This window comes from Manis pentadactyla, chromosome 3 (assembly GCF_030020395.1).
Source record: "Manis pentadactyla isolate mManPen7 chromosome 3, mManPen7.hap1, whole genome shotgun sequence".
In the NCBI taxonomy this organism is placed as follows: Eukaryota; Metazoa; Chordata; class Mammalia; order Pholidota; family Manidae; genus Manis; species Manis pentadactyla.
Genome location: NC_080021.1, coordinates 187,931,511 through 187,954,139, shown reverse-complemented (window position 1 = coordinate 187,954,139; position 22,629 = coordinate 187,931,511). Strand labels below are relative to the sequence as shown.

The following is a 22,629-nucleotide window of genomic DNA, read 5'->3' as shown; positions in this document are numbered from 1 at the left end:
TTTGGAAAAAAGTTCTTGCTGAGATTTATAAAGAAGGTATTTTACTTTTCTTCCCTTCCTGCTCTCATTCTCAGAAAGGAAACATACACCGTGTCTGAGATTCTTTGGGAAACTCTTAAGCAAAAAAGAAAAGCTTACCTGAACTTGATGTAGTTCTTCTTGCTCTCAAAATGGGATAGCTGCCTACTTCTAAAGACTTGGTTAAGTCAAGATCATGCAAAATCAAGAGATACCCAGAGGACGTTGAGATCAACATTTTGGAACAATCTGGTGTTAATCTCATTCGCATGAGAAAACGAGTGTGAAAGAACTTCTTATGTGGACACCCATCTTCTGTACACCTATGGAGACATCAAACCAAAAACCTTGAGTCATCATAAATGTAAGGATTCAGAGGTAGTCATTTTTTGCCCTTCAAATTAGCATCTGTAGTAAGTGTATGCTTTGACTTACGGCCTTTTTGCTCACCATTCCTTTAGTCTTTAACTTTCCTTCTTTGGATTATTCTCATTATTTCTGAAGTATATTTTTTTAAAGTGACTTTGTTAACTCCCTCACCTTTTATTGTTCTGAAAATCTTTACTACACTCTTTTTTTATTATAGGTTTAGCTGAGCCTATAACTTTAGATTGGTAATTATTTCTTCCTGAAATTTGAGGATAATATTCCACTGACTTCTGGCTTCTGCTGTTTCTATTTTTTTTTTGGCAGTTTCTTTTTTTAAATTTATTTTGGTATCATTAATGTATAATCACATGAGCAACACTGTAGTTATTAGATTCCCCCCATTCTGAAGTTCCCACCACATATCCCATTACAGTCACTGTCCATCAGCATAGTAAGATGCTATAGAGTCACTACTTGTCTTCTCTGTGCTATACTGCCTTCCCTGTGCCCCCCCCATGTTATGTGTGTTATTCATAATGCCGCTTATTCCCCTTATCCCTCCCTTCCCACCCATCCTCCCCAGTCCCTTTCCCTTTGGCAACTTATTCCATTCTTGGGTTCTGTGAATCTACTGCTGTTTTGTTCCTTCAGTTTTTGCTTTGTTCTTAATGCTCCACAGATGAGTGAAATCATTTGGTTCTTATCTTTCTCCACCTGGCTTATTTCACTGAGTATAATACCCACTACTCCATCCATGTTGTTGCAAATGGTAGGATTTGTTTTCTTCTTATGACTGAATAATATTCTGTGTAAATGTACCACATCTTCTTTATCCATTCATCTACTGATGGACACTTAGGTTGCTTCCATTTATTGGCTATTGTAAATAGTGCTGCAATAAACATAGGGGTGCATATGTCTTTTTGAAACTGGGATCCTGCATTCTTAAGGTAAATTTCTAGGAGTAGAATTCCTGGGTCAAATGGTATTTCTATTTTTAGTTTTTTGAGGAACCTCCATACTGCTTTCCACAGTGGTTGAACTAGTTTCTATTCTCACCAGCAGTGTAGGAGGGTTTCCCTTTCTCCACATCCTCGCCAGCATTTGTTGTTCCTAGTCTTTTGGATGTTTGCCATCCTAACTGGTGTGAGATGGTATACCTCATTGTGGTTTTAATTTGCATTTCCCTGATAATTGGCAATGTGGAGCATCTTTTCATGTGCCTGTTGGCCATCTGAATTTCTTCTTTGGAGCGCTGTTGCTATTTTTAAGTCTGCTATGAATCTAATTGTTACTTTGGATAATTTAATCTTTTCTTGCATTTGGGTTATCTTTGTCTTTGGAGTACTGCAGTTTTCACTCTGATATGTGTCAATTTTTATTTCCACTTATCTTTATAGGGATCCATTTTACTTTCTAAATCATAAGATTCAGTTATTCATATTTTCTAGAAAATTCCTCTTTATTCCAATATTGCCTCTCATCTATTTTCTCTGTTCTTTTGGAGCTCCAAATAGATATATGAACCATTCACAACTGACTCCCTTTTTTCATGACTGCTCCTTCATGTGCTCTTCCTCATTTCCGTATATTGCATTCGAAGTAATTTTTCAATATCTATCTTCCAATCTATCTTTTTAAGCTGTGTCTATTCTGCTACTTAAACTGTTCTATGTTTTTTTAAATGTCCATAGTTGTATTTTTTACTTCTTTAAGTTCTATTTGGCTCTTTTGCAAACCTGCCTAGTCTTTTTGATAGATTTTTACTCCTTGCCTATGTTTTTTCTCTTTATTTACCTTTTTGTTAATTATTAAAATTGTGAACTGTATCCTACCTACAGAAAAATATATAAATAAAACACGTGTTGAGTTTAAAGAAAAATGAACACCTGTTGCTTGTCACCCGTGTAAAGACTTTAAAAGTTCCCTCAATTTCATTTCTCTGTAGCATCTTTCAGTCAATATTCAATGCTTCAAGCATACATTGTTTTTTCTTATCTTCTGAGAATCAGTAGACTTGCTTAAATTTAAAATTTTCCTCTCCCTATATAGTCTTCTTCCAAATTATCTCCATTTGTGTATGTCTTTAGAAGCTTTTCTCAAATGTCTAATTATCTGTAGATTTCTGCTCATAATTAACAATGGAGAACTAAAAAGCTGAGTGGGAACTCTGAGTGCAGGGGTAACCTTGAGCTTCCTTCTATATAAAATGGCCTATAAAGACATTTTTTGAGGAATCCCTAATGTCAGTTATCTTTGGTTCATTAACTGGAAAAAGGCTGAGGATCTCTGAATTCAATATTCAATGTGCAAATGGTCATTCAGTCCCCCTGATGTTGTTAGAGTAACCAATCCTTCAATTGTGTCTGGCATCCTTCAACAAAGATATTCTATGTTTTACTCTTTTGTGAGAATAAAAATTGAAATTTCTGCTGAAATGGGAGGAGGTCAATTGCTCAGAGGTATGGGTTAAGAGAGGAGATGTGGAGTCCTTAAATATCTTTCACTTGAATCCTCCCTTCAGCTACCCCTTCTGCAGAGTACCCAGATTTGCCAGTTCCTATGACTTTTGAGGATTTTGTATAAATTGTGTTAAGTTCTTAACTTTTCCCCACTGCCTGTTTAGGATTGGTTTTCTTGCACTTACTAAGTTTTTTAATAAGTTGTTAAGTCAGTTGCGACTCATGTACCTGCTTTCCAGATTTTATAATTTTATTACCATTAATTTCCTATTTCCCCATCTTTATGAGTTTAGATCCTTTATTTTTAAACTTGTTTATTGTAGTTTTAGAGGAGTCTTCTCATCAATAGACTTTATTTAGGTCTTATGATGACTCAAATGAAATTTTACAATTTTCTCCATAAAGGTTACACAAATCCCCTGTTGTAATTTATTCCTGGTACCAACTAAAATTTTTAATTACTAAAAACTACATACTTTAAAAAATTTTAATTAATATATAGGAACACTACTGATTTTTACAATTTGATTTTATATCTGGCAATCTTGGTTAGCTCTAATTCTGATAATCTGTCAGCAGAATGTCTAAGGTTTTATAAATCACGGGTCAGAAAACTGACCTATAGGCCAAATCTGAACTACTGCCAGTTTTTATGGAGAGTTTGTTGAAACACAGCTGTACCCATTCATGTATTGTCTATGGCTGCTCAGAGACCACATAGGACACAAAGCCTAAAATATTTATTACACAGTCCTTTATAGAAAGTTTGCCAACCTGATACAAATCATAGATATCACCTACGAATATATTTTTTTCCTTCCAAGCCTTATATATTAATTTTACTGTACCAACTAAGACCCTGCCTCCCTCCACCCCAAAACAATGGTGAACAGTAGCAGTAATAGCAGGCATGTTCTCTTCTCCTTCCTAATTTTATAGAGAAAACTTCTAAAAAGTTAAAAAATATGCTGTAGGTTTTGGTGTATACTTTAGATGAGTTTCCTTCTATTTCTAGTTAAGTAGTAGTTAGTTTTTTTAACAGTTTTATTGGTGTATACTTTATATACCATAAAAATTCACTCATTTTAAGTTAAAAATTAATTTTTCATAAATTAAAAAAGTGCAATCATCACCATCAGATTTTTATTTATGTATCATTAATATAAAATCACATGGGCAACATTGTGCTTACTAGATTCCTCCCATTATCAAGTCCCCACCACATACCCCATTATAGTCACTGTCCATCAACGTAGTAAGATGCTATAGAGTCACTACTTATCTTCTCTGTGCTATATTGCCTTCCCCGTGCCCTCCCCATGTTATGTGTGCTAATCGTAACCAATACCATCCAATTTTACAACATTTTCATTAATTTCATCCTTGTTGTAACACATATTAGTACTTAGTTCCTTTTCATTACCAAGTAGTCTATTGTATAGATATACCACAATTGTTTATACATTTACCAGTTGATAGAATATTTGCATTGGTTCCATTTTTTGGCTATTATGAATAATACTACCATAAGCATTCCTGTACCAGTCTTTGTATGGACATATGTGTTCATTTCTCTTGGGTAGATATCTAGGAGAGGAATTTCTGGTCATAAGATAGCTCTATATTTAACATTTTAAGATATTACCAAACTTTTTTTCTAAGGTGGCTGAACCATTTTACATTCCTACCAGCAGTGTCTGAGGTTCCAGTTTCACCACTTTCTTTTTTTAAAAATTATTATTATTTTTAATTTGGTATCATTCATCTACAATTACATGAAGAACACTATGTTCACCAGGCTCCCCCCTCACCAAGTCCCCCCCACACCCCACCACAGTCACTTCCATCAGCATAGCAAGATGCTGTATAATCACCACCTGTCTTCTCTGTGTTGCACAGCCCTCCCCGTGCCCCCCCACAACACTATACATGCTAATCGTAATGCCCCCTTTCTTCCCCCACCTTATCCCTCCCTTCCCATCCATCCTCCCCAGTCCCTTTCCCTTTGGTAACTGCCAGTCCATTCTTGGGTTCTGTGATTCCGCTGCTGTTTTGTTCCTTCAGTTTTTCTTTGTTCTTATACTCCACATATGAGTCAGTTTCACCACATTCTTGCCAATACTTGTTATTGTCTTTTTTATTAGAGCCATTGTTGTGGGTGTGAAGTGGTGTCTCATTTTGGTTTTGACTTGCATTTCCTTTTTGACTAATGATGTTGAACATCTTTTCATATGCTTATTAATCATGTGTGCAGCTTCCTTGGTGAAATGTCTATGCAAATATTTTGCCCATTTGAAATTGCGTTGTGTACATTTATGTGAGTTGCAAGAGGTCTTCATAAATTTAGACACAAAGCCTTTATCAGATGTGATTTATAAATATCTCCCATTTTTATATGTACTTTCTTAATGGTGTCATTTGATATGCAAAGCGTTTTAATTTTATTAAGTGCATTTTATCAATTTTTTAAATCACTTGTGCATAGATGTTGAATGAAGATATACCCCCATGTTTTTTTCTAAGAGTTATATAGTTTTTGCTCTGTCATTAAGGTTGAAATCCATTCTGAGTTCATTTTTGTGATGTGAGATAAGGGTGTAAATTCATCTTTCCCCATGTGGATATGCAGTTACTAAAGTGCCATTTGTTGAAAAGCCCATACATTTCCAAACCACTGAATTACCCTGGCACCTTTGTTGAAAATCAGCTGACCACAAATACAAGTGTTTATTTCTGGACTCTCAATTCTGTTCCCTTGATTGATCTGCCTTTTGTATACCATTATCATGCTGTCTGACTGGCATCAAGGTCATACTAGCTTCATACATGAGATAAGGAGAATTCACTCTTTTCCTAGCATCTGAACTGATTAATAAAATTGGAATGTTCTGTTTCTTGTAATAGTTGGTAGAAGTCACTTGTAAAACTGACAGACCTGCTGTTTTATTAGCAGATAGGTTTTAATTGGTTATTTTCCATTTCTTTAATGACTGTGGCAGAGGTTATTTAAATATCCTGGATATATTTAAATAAGCAGCACTGCATGAAAATTAGCCAGTCATAAATGATGCAGGTGGTAGTGCCTGTTACTGGGTCCTAAAATTACTCTACAGTGTCAGAGGACTTCAACTACCAGATCAGAGGGAGACCTTGAGGGAGGCATTTCTAAAGAGGGGCCTGGGGTGGTCAGACGACTCCAGAATATGACACCTCAGGATGGTGGTTACTGATCAGTTATAGAAGTTCAACCTTTTAACAACCACTTCAGCTGAACTAGCACATTTTGGTTAAATTTCAGACTATTTCAGGTTGTCTATTCCTGTCAATTTTGCTAGGATATATTTTTTGAGTAAATAGTCTCTTTCATCAGTTTTCAAGTATAATGACATAACGCTGATCTTATTATCTTAGTCTATATTTTTATTATCTCCTTTCTCATTGCTAAGATTATTTGTGTCTTCTCTTTTTTCTTGATGAAGCTTATGAGAGAATTGCATATTCAATTAGCTTTATCAAAGAGCAGGCTTTTAAAGAACTATTGTGTTTTCATATTCAATTTCACTATTTTCTTTTATCTTAATTATTTCCAGACATCTAGTTTTATCAGATTGATTGTTTTTTAAATCTTTTTGCAGTTTTTTGAGTAAGATGCTTTAGTTCATTACATTTCAGAGTATCTTTTGATTTTACTATGATTTCTTCTTTGATGCACGAATTACTTAGGAAATGAGTTCCTAAGTCTCCAAACATGGGAATTTTTAGTTACCTGAGTTAATTAAACTGTACTGAGATCAGGGGAAATGGTTTGTGTGATAACAATTCTTTGACATTGGTTGAAAGTTTATAGTGCAGCATTTGCTCATGTTTTAAGTTTGCCTCAGAGGCTATATTCACTATTTTGGGGGAATAGTACTCTAAACATGCTTAATAGACCAAGCTTATTAATAGTAACTAAAATCTACTATAGCCTTACTAATTTTTTGGTCTGTTTTATCAATTAGTAAATGAGAATGGTGTTAGTATTTTCCAGTGAGGTGGGGATTTTCACCTTTTTCTTGTAATTCTGTGCATTTTTGCCTTTCATGGTTTGAGGTGCACCTATATTATCAGGAACATACAAGAAAATAATTTCTTTATGTTCTAGTGAATAAGCCTTTTAATATAGTGCCTTTTTGTCACTAATAATACTTTATGCCTTTAACTATTTTATCTGCTATTAATAAAGATAAAATTGTTTTTCTTGGAGTTGGAAAAGGACTTCCTGTTTTTTTCCCATCATCTTACTTTCAAACTCTGTATGTTTTAGGTTCAAAAAACATATAGTTTGGTTTTATTTCAGGTTTTTATTGGCTGTTGTTTTTGTTTAAGACTTCTTCTTTTTTAATTCAATCTAGTTACCTTTTAGCTAACTACTTTTGTCTGCATATTTATTGTGATTACTGACATCTGAAATATCTGCTTACCATATTTTGTGCTTCCTAATTTACCTGGTTTTTAAAAACTGAGTTGGCCCCCATCTTCTCTGCCTCTATTGGATTGATCATGTTTTATTAGGTTTTTATCCTTCTAATATGGACGTTATCATTTATATTCCTATTCAAATTTTATTTCTAAATTTTAAAAATTTACTTCTAAATTTTAATTGTATGCTTGTCTCGGTTTACAAATAATCAGTAGTGGTAGATCGAATATACCAGCACCTGAACCCACCTCAACCCATGCACACTCTGAATCTACACCTACACACAGAGCAATTCATCCTCATGAAGAACTGAGCCCTGAGTAAATACCTTCTGCACAATGAGGGGTAAAAATATCATATTTAAAAATTCCAGGAGAGATGGAGACATGATATGGAGGGAGCTCCACCCCCAATGCAGCCCTATAGTAGGGAGAGAGATCACTGAAAGACTGGAATGCAGACTGGCCTACCACGGGGCACAGAAAAAAAGCTGCGGTTTGGAGAGCACCCAGACTATTTGTGAAGAAAACCGATTTTTAGAACTAAAGCACCTGCCAAATAGAAGACAAACTATTAGAACTCTCCAAGACTGGAGGTGCTGGTGAGTGCCACTGGTCATGCTAGGGTGGATGGGAGCAGCGTGAGCACCGTGGTTCACATTCCCCTTGCACACTTGTGGACAGGAGCAGGGTCAGGGTGCATACACCAGCTCCAGACAAGACAGAGGCGGCCCGCTCCTGCACCCACACACCCCCATCAGATATCCAGCAGTCTCAACAAGATGCCACTAGTGTGATATGCATGCAGATTCACCTTACCTGCATCCCTTCCATCTCTGGCCACCTCATCTGCATGGCTCCAGCCTGGTGCCAACCCAGACTGCATCCATCCTGTACTGCACTCCTTATCCCAGCTACCCCATTAGTATATCCCCACACAGGAGGTACCCAGACCATGCCATTCCATCCCTGCTAACCCTGCCAGTGAGGCTCTGGTCCAATGCCCACACAGGAGCCCCCCAGATTACACTCTGTTGACACCAGTTTCCCCACCAGCATGGCCCCAACTGGTGCCTACTGGGGAGACTCATAGCCCATGCCCACCCAGCCTCTAGCCAGCCAGCCAAAACAACGAGGCACATGCAGTCTCCCTAGGGGTCATTCCTACACAAGGCCGCACCTTCAAGACAGAAAGGTATGCCTTTTGCTTAACCTACAGAAACAAACACAGAAAGTCAAATAAAATGAGGAGACAGGAATATGGATGAAACAAAAAAAAAAACAACAAAACTTCAGAAAAGAACTAAATGCAACAGAGTTAAGCAATCTACCTGATAAAAGGTTTCAAGTAATGGTTATAAAGATGCTTATGAGATTTGAAAGAAGACAGGATGAATTCAGTGAGAACCTCAACAAAAGGATATAAATACAAAAAAGAACCAATCAGACAGGAATACTATAAATAAAATGAAAAATACACTAGAGGGCATCAACAGCAGATTAGAGGATGCAGAACAAATCAGCAATTTGGAAGACAGAGTAATGGAAAGCACAAGCTGAAGAGAAAGCAAAAAAAAAAAGAAATGAGAATAGGTTAAGACATGACTGGTACAACATCAGATGTTCTAACATTCACACTTAAGAAGTCCCAGAGGGAGAAGAGAGAGAGAAAGGGGTGGAAAACTTATTTGAGGAAATAATAGCTGAAAATTTCCCTAATTTAGGGACACAAAGAGACATACAGGTCCAGGAAGCACAGAGAATCCCAAATAAGATGAATGTAAGGAAGTCTGCACTAAGACACATAATAATTAAAATGTCAAAAATTAAAAACAAAGTCTCTTAAAAGTAGCAAGAGAAAAGCAACAAGTTACCTAGGAGCTGATTTTTCAGCAGAAATTCTATAGGCCAGAAGGAAGTGACATGATATATTCAAAGTGCTGAAAGGGAAAAAAACTTACAACCAAGAACATGCCACCCAGCAAGACTGTCATTCAGAATTGAAGGAGAGATCAGGAGCTTCTCAGATAAACACGTATCAAAAGAATTCACAATCACTAAACCAGCCTTACATGGAATGTTAAAGGTACTTCTTTAAGAGGAAAAGGCCATAACTAGAAGCAAGAAAATTTTGGCAAGAAAAAATTTCACTGGCAAAAGCAAACAGACAGCAAAGGTAGTAGATCGATCATTTACAAACTAATAGGAAAAGTAGTAAAATCAACTACTTCTACAAATTAGTAAAAGGAATCACTAAGTAAAAAGATGTAAAAGAAGACATCATGTACATAAAATGTGAAGAGAGTGTTTACAATGTAGTGCTCTAAGAATGCATTCAGACTTAAGCAACCATCAACTGAACATAGACTGCCATATATTAAGACATCATATATAAACCACATGATAACCACAAACCCAAAAGCTATAACAGACATATAAAAAAGTAGAGAAAGGAATCCAACCGTAACACTAAAGACAGTCATCAGGCACAAGGGAAGAAAGCAAGAGAAAAAAGGATCAGAAAAAAATAACAAAAGCAACCAGAAAACATTTAACAAAATGGGAATAAGTACATACCTATCAATAATTCTTTTAAATGTTAATGGATGAAATGTTCCAATTAAAAGACAGAGTAAATGGATAAAAATACAAGACCCATTTATATGCTGCTTACAAGAGACTCACTTCAGACCTAAAGAACATATACACTGAAACTAAAGGGATAGAAAAAGACATTTCATGCAAATAGAAATGAAAAATAAAAGCTGGAGTAGTATTTATATCAAACAAAACAGACATTAAAAGAAAGACTGTAACGATAATGGGGGGAATCTAGTAACCATAATGTTACTCATGTAATTGTATATTAATGATAACAACAACAACAAAAAAGACTGTAACAAGAGACAAGGACATTAAGTAATGATTAAGGGCTCAATCAAGCAAGAAGATGTAACAACTGTAAGTATCTACATACCCAACAGAGGAGCATGTAAACACATAAAGCAAATATTAACCAGACATAAAGGGACAAATGATATAATATAATAATAGTAAGGGACTGTAATACCAAACTTACATCAATCCAGACAGAAAATCAATAAGGAAACAGAGGCTGTGAACTATATATTAGATCAAATGGACTTACTAGAAATATACATAGCATTACATCCAAAAACATCAGAATACTCATTCTTTCCAAGTGCACACAGACATTCTCCAAGGAAAATCATGTTAGGTCACAAAAAAGTCTTAATAAATTTAAGAAGACTGAAATCATACAAAGTATCTTTTCCAACAACAACAGTAAGAAACGAGATCAATTACAAGAAAAAAACTGGAAAAAAAACCAAACACATGGAGACAAAACAGCATGGTACAACACAACCAATGGAGAATGAAGAAACAAAAAAGGAAATTAAAAAGTAGCTGGAGGATAAAGCCAAAACACAACAATTCAAAATTTTTGCAATGCAGCAAAGCAGTTCTAAGAGAGAAAGTTATAGCATTACAGGACCATATCATAATACAAGAAAAATCTCTTGATAAAAATTCTCAACAAAGTGGGTATAGAGGGGACGTGTCTCAACATAATAAAGGCCATTTATGACAGACCCACAGGGAACATCATACCTAATGGTGAAAAGGTGAAAGCTCTTCCTCTAAGATCAGGAACAAGACAAGGATGCCCACACTCACCACTTTTATTCAACATAGTACTGGAGGTCCTGGTCATGGTAATCAGACAAGAAAAAAAAATAAAAGGCATCCAAATTAGTGAGGTAAAAGTAAAATGATCAGTTTTGCTGATGACAGCATTCCAAATACAGAAAACCCTAAACACTCCACCAGAATACTACTGGAATAAATGAATTCAGTAAAGTAACAGGATAAAAAATTGATATACAGAAATATGTTGTTTCTATATACGAATAATGAACAGGAAGAGAAATTTAAAAATCAATTGCATTTATAATTATATCAAAAATAATAAAATACCTAGGAATATATTTAACCAAAGAGATGAAAGACCCATACTCTGAAAACTGTAAGACACTGAAGAAAAGAAACTGAAGACACAAATAAATGGCAAGCTATCCCATGCTCATGGATAGGAAGGATTTATATTGTTAAAATCACCCACACTGTTCAAAACAATCTACATATTCAATGCCATACCTATGAAAACACCAATGGCATTTTTCACAGACTAGAGCAAATAATCTTAAATCTGTCTGGAACCATAAAAGATCCTGAATAGCCAAAGCAATCTTGAGAGAGAACAAAGCTAGGGATATCATATTCCCTGATTTGAAACTATAGCATAAAGATACGGTAAACAAAACAACATGGTACTGGTAAAAAAAAAATAATACACAGATCAATGTCACAGAATAGAGGGCCAAGAAATAAACCAATGCCTTTATGGTCAGTTAATATTCTTCCCAAAAGAGGTAAGAATATACAATGGGGAAGACAATCTCTTCAATAAATGGTGTTTGGAAAATTGGACAAATACATGCAAAAGAATGAAAATTGAATACTGTCTTACACAATAAATAAGGTCAAAATGGATTAAAGACCTAAATACCTGAAACCCTTAGACTCATAAGAAAACATAGGCAGTAAACTCTTGAAAACTGGCATTTCTCATTTTTTTCTGGAACTCTTCTCAGGCAAGGGAAACAAAAGAAAAACTAAGTGGGACTGTTTCAAACTGAAAAGCTTCTGCACAGCAAAGGAAACCATGAACAAAATGAAAAAGTAACCTACTGAATAGCACCATTAATTATCAGGGAAATACAAATAAAAACCACAAGAAGACACCTATCAACATGACATGACAAGAAATAAGAAGTGTTGGTGAGGACATGGAGGACAGGGGACCCTCACGTACTGCTGGTGGAACTGTAAACTGGTGCAGCCACTATGGAAAGCAGTATGAAAGTTTCTCAAAAGATTAAAATTAGAAATATCGCATGATCCTGCAATTTCACTTCTGGGAATTTACCAAAAGAGAACAATATCACTAACTCAAAAAGATACATGTACTCTTAAATTTATCACAGTATTTATAATAGCCAAAATATGGAAGCAACCTAAATATCCACTGTTGGATGAATGGATAAAGAAGATGTGGTACACAGATAGAATGGAATATTTATTACATGGCCATAAAAAAGAATGAAATCCTGGGGAGAGGATTAAAGGTGGTGGCATGAGAGGTGAGATAGAGGCCTCCTCCTAAAACTGCATATAATACAAAAATATAATTAATACAACTAATCCTGAAAGAGCAACAGGAAAGAAGGCTGTGCCAGACTGCACACACCTGGAAAAAAGAACAGACCTCATGGAACAGGTTAACATACCAAAGCTGTGACCCAGCAGGACCCAAGCTCTTCGCCCACCCCAGCTCACCAGCAGGAGAAAGAGAAACAGAGCAGGGAGGGAGTGGAGGCCTGGGACTGCTGAACACTTACCTCTGGAGATCTTCTCTGGGAGCACAAACCTATATTACATGGTGCTCTGGTTATTAGAGGGATTGAAAAGCTAAGACAGGCAGAATACCTAGAGAGACTGAGATTCCAGCCACTTGTGGAAAACAGGGGTCCATATCTGGCTGCTCTGGGAAAAAAGAAAGGCGGGTAGTCTGACACACTTCTTAACAGCAAGAGGGCTGCTAAAGGTACAAGAATTGCACAGAGCTTACTGCTCAGGAGAAAGGACAGGTAGACAAAATTGTTCGGGTGTACTCTGCCCAGCACATTAGGAACTTTCACGATCTTCAGATGATCCAGCCCCATGGCTGGCTACCCAGTTCCAAAGAACCCAACGTGATAGCCTGCTGCGCCTTCCTCCTGGCCAGCCTGCACCTGGCTCGGAAACCGGCAACCTCTGCCCTGGCATCAGGGCAGCCCCGCTGACAGCAGCTACAAACGCAAAGCATACACGCTTACACCTGTGTGTTAGGCCCACTGGTTCTGGCAGTGGAAACAGGCATAGCAGCCAGGAAGCAGAAAACAGCTCTTTCCACCCCCAAGGAACCAGCACCACTCCCCTGCGACCCCCAACATCGTTCCAGGGGCTGAGCAGCAACAGAGAGTAGAGCTTCTGGGAACTAGAAGGCACCAAGGAAAAATATGAAACAACAAAGGAATCTGGTTGAAAGAAAAATCCTACATATGCCAGAAAAAGAGACAAATGAAACCAATTTCATGAATCTTCCTGAAAGAAATTTAAAAATAAAAATCATAAACATGCTCATGGAGATACAGAAAAATATTCAAGAACACAAAAATGAATTCTGATTGGATATCCATACATTACATAACACAGTATCAGAAATGAAACATACAATGGAAGGTTTTAAAAGGAGATTAGATATGGTGGAGGAGACGATAAATAAAATAGAAATTAGAGACAAGGAATACAAAGAAGCTGAGGCACAGAGAGAAAAAAGGAACTCTAAGAATGAAAGAATATTGAGAGAACTGTGTGACCAACCCAAACGGAACAAATATTCATATTATAAGGGTACCAGAAGAAGAAGAGAGAGAAAAAGGGATAACAAGTTTCTTTGAGGAGGTAATCGCTGAAAACTTCCGCAATCTTGGGAAGGAGATAGTCTCTCAGGCCATGGAGGTGCACAGATCTCCCAACACAAGGGACCCAAGGAAGACAACACCAAGACATATAATAATTAAAATGGCAAGGATCAAGGATAAGGACAGACTATTAAAAGCAGACAGACAGAGAAAAAAGATCACATACAAAGGAAAACCCATCAGGCTGTCATCAGACTTCTCAGCAGAAACCTTACAGACCAGAAGGGAGTGGCATGATGTATTTAGTGCAGTGAAACAGAAAGGCCTAAAACCAAGAATACTCTAGCTGGCAAGATTATCATTTAAATTTGAAGCAGGGATGAAACAATTTTCAGATAAGCAAAAGCTGAGAGAATTTACCTTCCACAAATGATCTCACAGTGTATTTTGGAGAGACTGCTATAGATGGAAGTGATCCTAAGGTTTAATAGCTGTCACCAGAGGTAACAGAACCACAGTAAAGAAAGTAGAGCAGTTAACTACTAAGCAAATGCAAAATTAAATCAACCTCCTCCAAAGTCAGTCAAGGGGTAGAGAAAGAGTACAGAATATGATACCTAATATGTAAAGAATGCAGGAGGAAGAAAAAGGAGGAAAAAAGAAAAAAAAAGAACCTGTAGGTTGTGTTTGTAACAGCATACTAAGTGAGTTAAGTTAGACTCTTAGATAGTGAGGAAGTTACCCTTGAACCTTTGGTAACCACGAATCTAAAGCCTGCAATGGGAATAAGTACATACCTATCGATAATCACCCTAAATGCCAATGGTCTGAATGCACCAATCAAAAGACACAGAGTCACTGAATGGGTAAAAAAACAAGACCCATCTATATTCTGCATACAAGAGACTCACTTTAAACCCAAAGACATACACAGACTAAAGTGAAGGGATGGAAAAAAGATACTTCATGCAACTAATAGGGAGAAAAAAGCAGGAATTGCAGAACTTATATCAGACAAAAGTCTTCAAAACAAAGGAAGTCACAAGAGACAAAGAAGGACATTACACAATGATAAAGGGGTCAATCCAACAAGAAGACTTAACCATGATAATTATCTATGCCCCCAACACAGAGACACCTACATATGTGAAACAAATACTAACTGAATTAAAAGGGGAAATAGAATTCAATGCATTCATTCTAGGAGACTTTAACACTCCACTCACTCTGAAGGACAGATCAACCAGACAGAAAATAGGTAAGGAGACAGAAGCACTGAACAACACATTAGAAGAGATGGACCTAACAGACATCTATAGAACTCTACACCCAAAAGCAGCAGAATACAATTCTTCTCAAGTGCACATGGAACATTTTCAAGAATAGATCATATACTAGGTCACAAAAAGAATGTCGGTAAATTCAAAAACACTGAAATTGTACCAACCAGTTTCTCAGACCACAAAAGTATGAAACTAGAAATAAATTACTCAAAGAAAATGAAAAATCCCACAAACAAATGGAGGCTTCACAACATGTTCCTAAATAACCAATGGGTCAATGACCAAATAAAAACAGAGATCAAGCAATATATGGAGACAAATGGCAACAAAAATTCAACCTCACAAAATGTGTGGGATGCAGCCAAGGCTGTGCTAAGAGGAAAGTATACTGCAATACAGGCCTACCTCAAGAAAGAAGAACAACCCTACATGAACAGTCTAAACTCACAATTAACGAAACTAGAAAAAGAAGAACAAATGAGGCCCTAAGTCAGTAGAAGGAAGGATATAATAAAGATTAGAGTAGAAATAAATAAAATCGAGAAGAATAAAATAATAGAACAATGAAAGCAAGAGCTGGTTCTTCAAGAAAATAAACAAAGTAGATAAACCCCTAGCCAGACTTATCAAGAAAAAAAGAGAGTCTACACACATAAACAGAATCAGAAATGAGAAAGGAAAAATCACTATGACACCACAGAAATACAAAGAATTATTAGAGAATACTATGGAAAATTCTATGCTAACAAACTGGATAACCTAGAAGAAATGGACAACTTTCTAGAAAAATACAACCGTCCAAGGCTGACTCAGGAAGAAACAGAAAATCTGAATAGACCAATTACCAGCAATGAAATTAAATTGGTAATCAAAAACCTACCTTAGAACAAAACACCTAGACTAGATGGCTTCACTGCTGAATTTTAAACATTTAGTGAAAACCTAATACCCATCCTCCTTAAAGTTTTCCAAAAAGTAGAAAAGCACAGAATACTTCCAAACTCATTCTATGAGGCCAGCATCACTATAATACCAAAACCAAAGACATCACAAAAAAAAGAAAATTACAGACCAATATCCCTGATGAACATAGATGCAAAAATACTCTACAAAATATTAGCAAACCTAATTCAAAAATATATCAAAAAGATCATCCACCATGATCAAGTAGGATTTATTCTAGGGATGCAAGTGATGCCAGGGTTCTTGTTCACAAAACCGAAGAATGAGCTTCACAAACACTCAAGGTAGGATAGCAAGGTACAGGTTTTTACTCAAAGATAAAGTGAAAGGACAGAGCCCCTGGCTCATGCCAGGAGGGGACAAAAGAGTCTGGGTGGTGCACTGTCTTGGGCAGATGAGGATTTTTCGAGAACATGAAAAAAGCTTAGGGGTGTGGACTTATTAATTGGTCCTAGGATATTTACAATTAACTTGATATTAGTAACCTCCTGCTCTGTTGATTTCTCCCGAGGATACTAGCATCTTGGTCTGGGGGCATATAAAAGAAGGCCACCTACTCAGCCCCCAAGGTGGGCTGCGATATTGTTTGCTAAAGAGTAAGTTAAGTGCAATCTTATCTTTAAAGTGGAATATTTCTTGCCTTTTACTGTGTTATGGCTGGGCTTGCATGCTAAATTAGTTTGCCCAGTTTGCAAGATCACTTTATCAGATCTGAAGGAGGAAAGACAGCACATAGGGCCTTTTAGCATGTTAAAGTGAATCTTACACATGATTAGAAATGATTACCACAAAATAAAAATGTGTTACTCTTCTTTACATGGGGTACACCAACTGATCTCACTGAAGAATGACTCTAGAGCTGAATGTTTAACACAGAGCTTTAGTAGGGGGTTTCCTTGCATGTAGTTATGTTGCTCTGACTGCAAATATCCTGCCTTGCTTTTTCCGGAGGCCCTCACCTTACTCTGACTACACCCATGGTCCCTGCCTTAAAAGGATAGTACACTATTAGAAAATCCATCAACATCATCCACCACATCAACAAAAAGAAGGACTAAAACCACATGAACATCTCCACAGGTGCCAAAAAAGCATTCGACAAAATTCAACATCCATTCATGATAAAAACTCTCAACAAAATGGGTATAGAGGGCAAGTACCTCAACATAATAAAGGCAATATATGACAGAGCCAACGCCAACATCATACTTAACAGCGAGAAGCTGAAAAACTTTCCTTTAAGATCGGGAACAAGAAAAGGATGCCCACTCTCTCCACTTTAATACAACATAGTTCTGGAGGTCCTCACCACAGCAATTAGACAACACAAAGAAATACAGGTAATCCAGATTGGTAAGGAAAAAGTTAAACTGTCTGTGCAGATGACATGATATTGTACATAAAAAAACCCTAAGGAATCTACTCCAAAACTACCAGATCTAATATCTGAATTCAGCAAAGATGCAGGATACAAAATTAATACACAGATATCTGTTGCATTCCTATACACCAACAATGAACTAGCAGAAAGAGAAATCAGAAAAACAATTCCATTCACAATTGCATCAAAAACAATTAACTACCTAGGAATAAACCTAAGCAAGGCAGTGAAAGACCTATACTTTGAAAACTACAAGAAACTCATTTGAGAAATTAAAGAACATACCAATAAATGGATATACATCCCGTGATCATGGATAGGAAGAATTAATACTGTTAAAATGCCCATCCTGCCTAAAGCAATCTACAGATTCAATGCAATTCCTATCAAAATACCAACAGCATTCTTCAATGAACTAGAGCAAATAGTTCTAAAATTCATATGGGACCACAAAAGACCTGAATAGCCAAAGCAATCCTGAGAAGGAAGAATAAAGCTGGGGGTATTATACTCTCCAACTTCAAGCTCTACTACAAAGCCACAGTAATCAAGACAATTTGGTACTGGCACAAGAACAGAACAATAGGCCAATAGAACAGACTGGAGAGTCCAGATATAAACCTAACCATGTATGGTCAATTAATATACAATAAAGGAGCCATGGACATACAATGAGGAAATGACAGCCTCTTCAACAGCTGGTGTTAGCAAAACTGGACAGCTACATGCAAGAGAATTAAACTGGATTATTGTCTAACCCCATATACAAAAGTAAACTGAAAATGGATCAAAGACCTAAATGTAACTTATGAAACCATAAAACTCTTAAAGTACAACATAGGCAAAAATCTCCTGAATATAAACATGAGCAACTTCTTCCTGAACACATCCAGAGCGAGGGAAACAAAAGCAAAAATGAACAAATAGGAGTACATCAAAGTAAAAATCTCTGTATGGCAAAGGACACCATCAACAGAACAAAAAGGCATCCTAAAATATGGGAGAATATATTTGAAAATGACATATCCGACATGGGGTTAACATCCAAAATATATAAAGAGCTCACCCACCTCAACACACAAAAAGCAAATAATCCAATTAAAAAATGGGCAGAGGATTTGAAGAGACAATTCTCCAAAGAAGAAATTCAGGTGGCCAACAGACACATGAAAAGATGCTCCACAACAGTAATCATCAGGGAAATGCAAATTAATACCACAATGAGATACCACCTCACACCAGTTAGGATGGCCAGTTTCAAAAAGACTAAGAATAACAAATGCTGGCAAGAATGTGGAGAAAGGGGAACCCTCCCTACACTGCTGGTGGGAATGTAAGGTAGTTCAACCATTGTGGAAAGCAATATGGAGGTTCCTCAAAAAAATAAAAATAGAAATACCATTTGACCTGGGAATTCCACCTCTTGGAATTTACACAAAGAATACAAGTTCTCAGATTCAAAAAGACAGATGTACCGCTATGTTTATTGCAGCACTATTTACAATAGCCAAGAAATGGAAGCAACCTAAGTGTCCACCAGTAGATGAATGGATAAAGAAGATGTGGTACATATACACAATGGAATATTATTCATCCATAAGAAGAAAACACATCTTACCATTTGCAATATGGATGGGTCTGGAGGATATTATGCTCAGTGAAATAAGCCAGGCAGAGAAAGTCAAGTACCAAATGATTCCTCATTTGTGGAGTATAACAATGAAGCAAAACTGCAGCAACAAAACAGCAGCAGACTCACAGACTCCAAGAAGGGACTAGTGGTTACCAAAGTGGAGGGAGAAGGGGATTAAAGGGTATTATGTTTAGTACACATGGTGTGTGGGTCATGGAGAAGACAGTGTAGCATAGAGAAGGCAAATAGTGACTCTGTGGCATCTGACTGCAATGGGGTATGGGTGGGGACTTGATCATATGAGTAAATGTAGTAACCACATTGTTTTTTCATTGGAAACCTTCATAAGAGTGTTTATCAATACCTTAATTAAAAAATTAAAAGACATAGGCTGCAAACTCTTGAACATCAGCATTAGTCATTTTTTTTCTACATTTTTTTATATTGGTATCATTAATATAAAATCACATGGGCATTACTGTGGTTACTAGATTCCCCTCATTATCACATCCCCATCACATACCCTATCTTCCCCATGCCCCGCCTACATTATGTGCAGCATTAGTCATTTTTTTCTGGATGTCTCACCAGGATAGAGAAACAAAAGCAAAAATAAACAAGTAGGACTACATCAAACTAAAAAGCTTTAGCACAGCAAAGGAAATTACCAGCAAAACAAAAAGACTATCTACTGAATGGGAGAATATATTTGCAAATGATATATCCAAGAAGGGACTAATATGCAAAAGATATAAAGAACTTAAGCATCTCAACATAAAAAAAAAAATCTAGTGCAATTAAAAAATGGGCAGCGGACCCAAAGAGCCATTTTCCAAAGAAGACATACAGATGGCCAACATACACATGGCAAGATGCTCAAATATCACTAATTATCAGGAAAATGCAAATCAAAACCACAATGAGAAAATGTCACTCACACCAATCAGAGTGGCTAATATCAAGACAAGAAATGACAAGTGTTGACAAGGATATGTGAAAAAGGGAACCCCCCTACACTGTTGTTGGGAATGTAAATTGGTGCAGCCACTATGGAAAGCAGTATGGAAGTTTCTCAAAAAACTTAAAATAGAAATACCATAATTCCACTAGACCCAGTAATTCCACTTCTGGGAATTTACCCAAAGAAAACAAAATCACTAATTTGAAAAGATACATGCACACCTATGTTTATTGCAGCATTATTTACAATAAAAATATGGAAGCAACAACAACAACAAAAAATGAAATCCTGCCATCTTTTGTATTAGATAGTGACAACATGGATAGTATTAGAGGGTATTATGCTGAGTGAAAGAAGTCAAAGAGAAATACCATATGATTTCATTTATATGTGGAATCTAGAAAACAAACAAACAAACAGACTCATAGATACAGAAAAGAGACTGGTGGTTGTCCTTCGGGAGGGGGAGGAGAAAATAGGTGAAATAAGTTAAAGGGGAAAAAAATTGGAATGTTTGATATCTTATCTCGGTGATGGTTACATGAGTGTATAAACATGTTGAAATTCATCAAAGTGACACTAAGATTTGTGCATTTTATTTTATGTACGCTAATTTAAAAAAAGAAACAAAAATAATCAGTAGCTCTATCTTCTGCTCAAACATGCATAGCTAGAAATTCTTAAGAATATCCCCTCTCTTTTAATGAGACCTTACAAAAAGTATTTCAGAAATGATTTTTGTGTATTACTATATTGTTGTTTTACCATCACTACTAGCAGATATGTTTTAATTATTTCTCAAACTTTTTAATTGTTTAAATAATCAATTTCTCTATAAGGTGGTATTTTATTGAAATATTTCATAACAGAGGCATTATTGACATTTTATTTTATTTTTAATTTTTTTGCATTACTGACATTTTAGAGGGCAGCTTGTCTACTATGCAATCTGTCCTGTGTTCTACAGGATATTTAGATAGTCTGATCCCTGACTAAATGCCAACAGAAATCCTGTTCTCCCACAGTGACAAAACTGACGCACCACACATTATTTCCAAACATTCCCATAGGGATCAATACCACTCCACTTGAGAAACTACTCTTGTAATGCATGAAAACAAAGTGCAAAAATTACAAAATAAATAATTTAGAATTGAAGTACCAAAGAATGAAAAACATTTCAGTTCCACACAAAAGAAATAACAAAAACATTTTTCCTTAAATTCAGGAAAGTCATCTTATAAATCAGTTTTCATCATTAACTATACTACTTGGTTTCCTTCCCATATAATTTTCTCCAAAGTTTTTAGTTGCAGTATATGACTAAATGCAAGTAACCAAAGATGGAATCACTTTTTGATTGTTTTCCTAAAGCCAGATTCTTTCTCCTAAAGAGATACGAAAGAGAAAACAGAACACTCAATTTGTTTACCATCTTTAAAAAACTGTTTTTGTTAATTATCCTAACATAGTCTCCTATTCACAAACCTGTTGGTGTCCCAAATAATGACATTTCCGTCAAATCCTGATGTTACTAAGAGTCTTGTATTAGTATCATATTCGATGTTCTTCACCCAGCTAGTGTGACCATGTAAAGTGCATACTTTGGTGTTCAATTTTCTCAGATCCCATAGTGCTATTGTAGTGTCATCAGAGCAGGTAGCAAACAGCCGGTTATCAAGAAATCTACAAAGCAGAAAAGAAAAACTGGTTTATGTAATCTCTTATTAAAGAAAACGGTGAGAAACAGTCTCTATATTCAAGTCTCTCTAATCAAGAAAATTAAGTCTCTCTAATCAAGAGAACAAACAAAATAGGATTATAAACTGTATAAACCCAGTAAATTCTGATATACAATAAATAGTAAATATAATTCACATAATTACAGGGAAGTATACTATGATATATTATGATTTAATGAAGGTCACATTGCAATTTTATCCATTTTCCTTATTGACTTTTATTTGGAACTGGAAATAGAGTGGGTGTTTGGAGGATAGTGCTAGAGAGAAAGAAGAATTTTATAATCTATATAGGAAACACAAATGGTAAGAGACAATTGAATAGGCAGCAGGAGATTTTGAAAACTTGATTGATAAGGGAGACATGTTACATGTAAAGGGTTCAAAATTGTGAGAAATGTTTATTACAAATAAAGTCTGTTCCTATTTAGATTACATTTACAAACAAAAATTGCTATTAAAATGCCATACATTTTATCTGTAAATTAAAGACACTACCCCAATAATCTTACTTAGCAATATTTTACTAGGGCCAGTCAAGATTACAAAATAAACAATTAAAATACTCTATAATTCAGACTTTTAATTATTTGACACTAATTTCTCAATCCTTAGTGAGAAAATATTTTACACAAACATTTAAAAAATAACAAACCAATTAATCACAGTTGAATTTCTGCCTAATTCAGTATTCAGATGCTTTCTCTAACACATGCTTATATGTAACTTCCTAATCTCTTGAAGAAGAAATGGATTCTGCAGCTTCTTCAAAGATAAAGTTATATATAATTATTTCTATCAGAATCAA

General features: G+C 35.9%; 1 protein-coding gene across 1 annotated transcript in view; it reads right to left on the bottom strand.

Moving 5' to 3' along the window:
- DCAF10 (DDB1 and CUL4 associated factor 10) overlaps positions 1-22,629 on the bottom strand; it is a 71,845-nt gene that overhangs the window by 13,147 nt on the left and 36,069 nt on the right. The window contains exons 3-4 of the mRNA XM_036888395.2: positions 21,568-21,765; positions 139-341 (exon numbers count right to left, since the gene is read on the bottom strand). Coding sequence (XP_036744290.2) covers positions 139-341; positions 21,568-21,765 — 401 coding nt within the window. The remainder of the gene's footprint in view (positions 1-138; positions 342-21,567; positions 21,766-22,629) is intronic.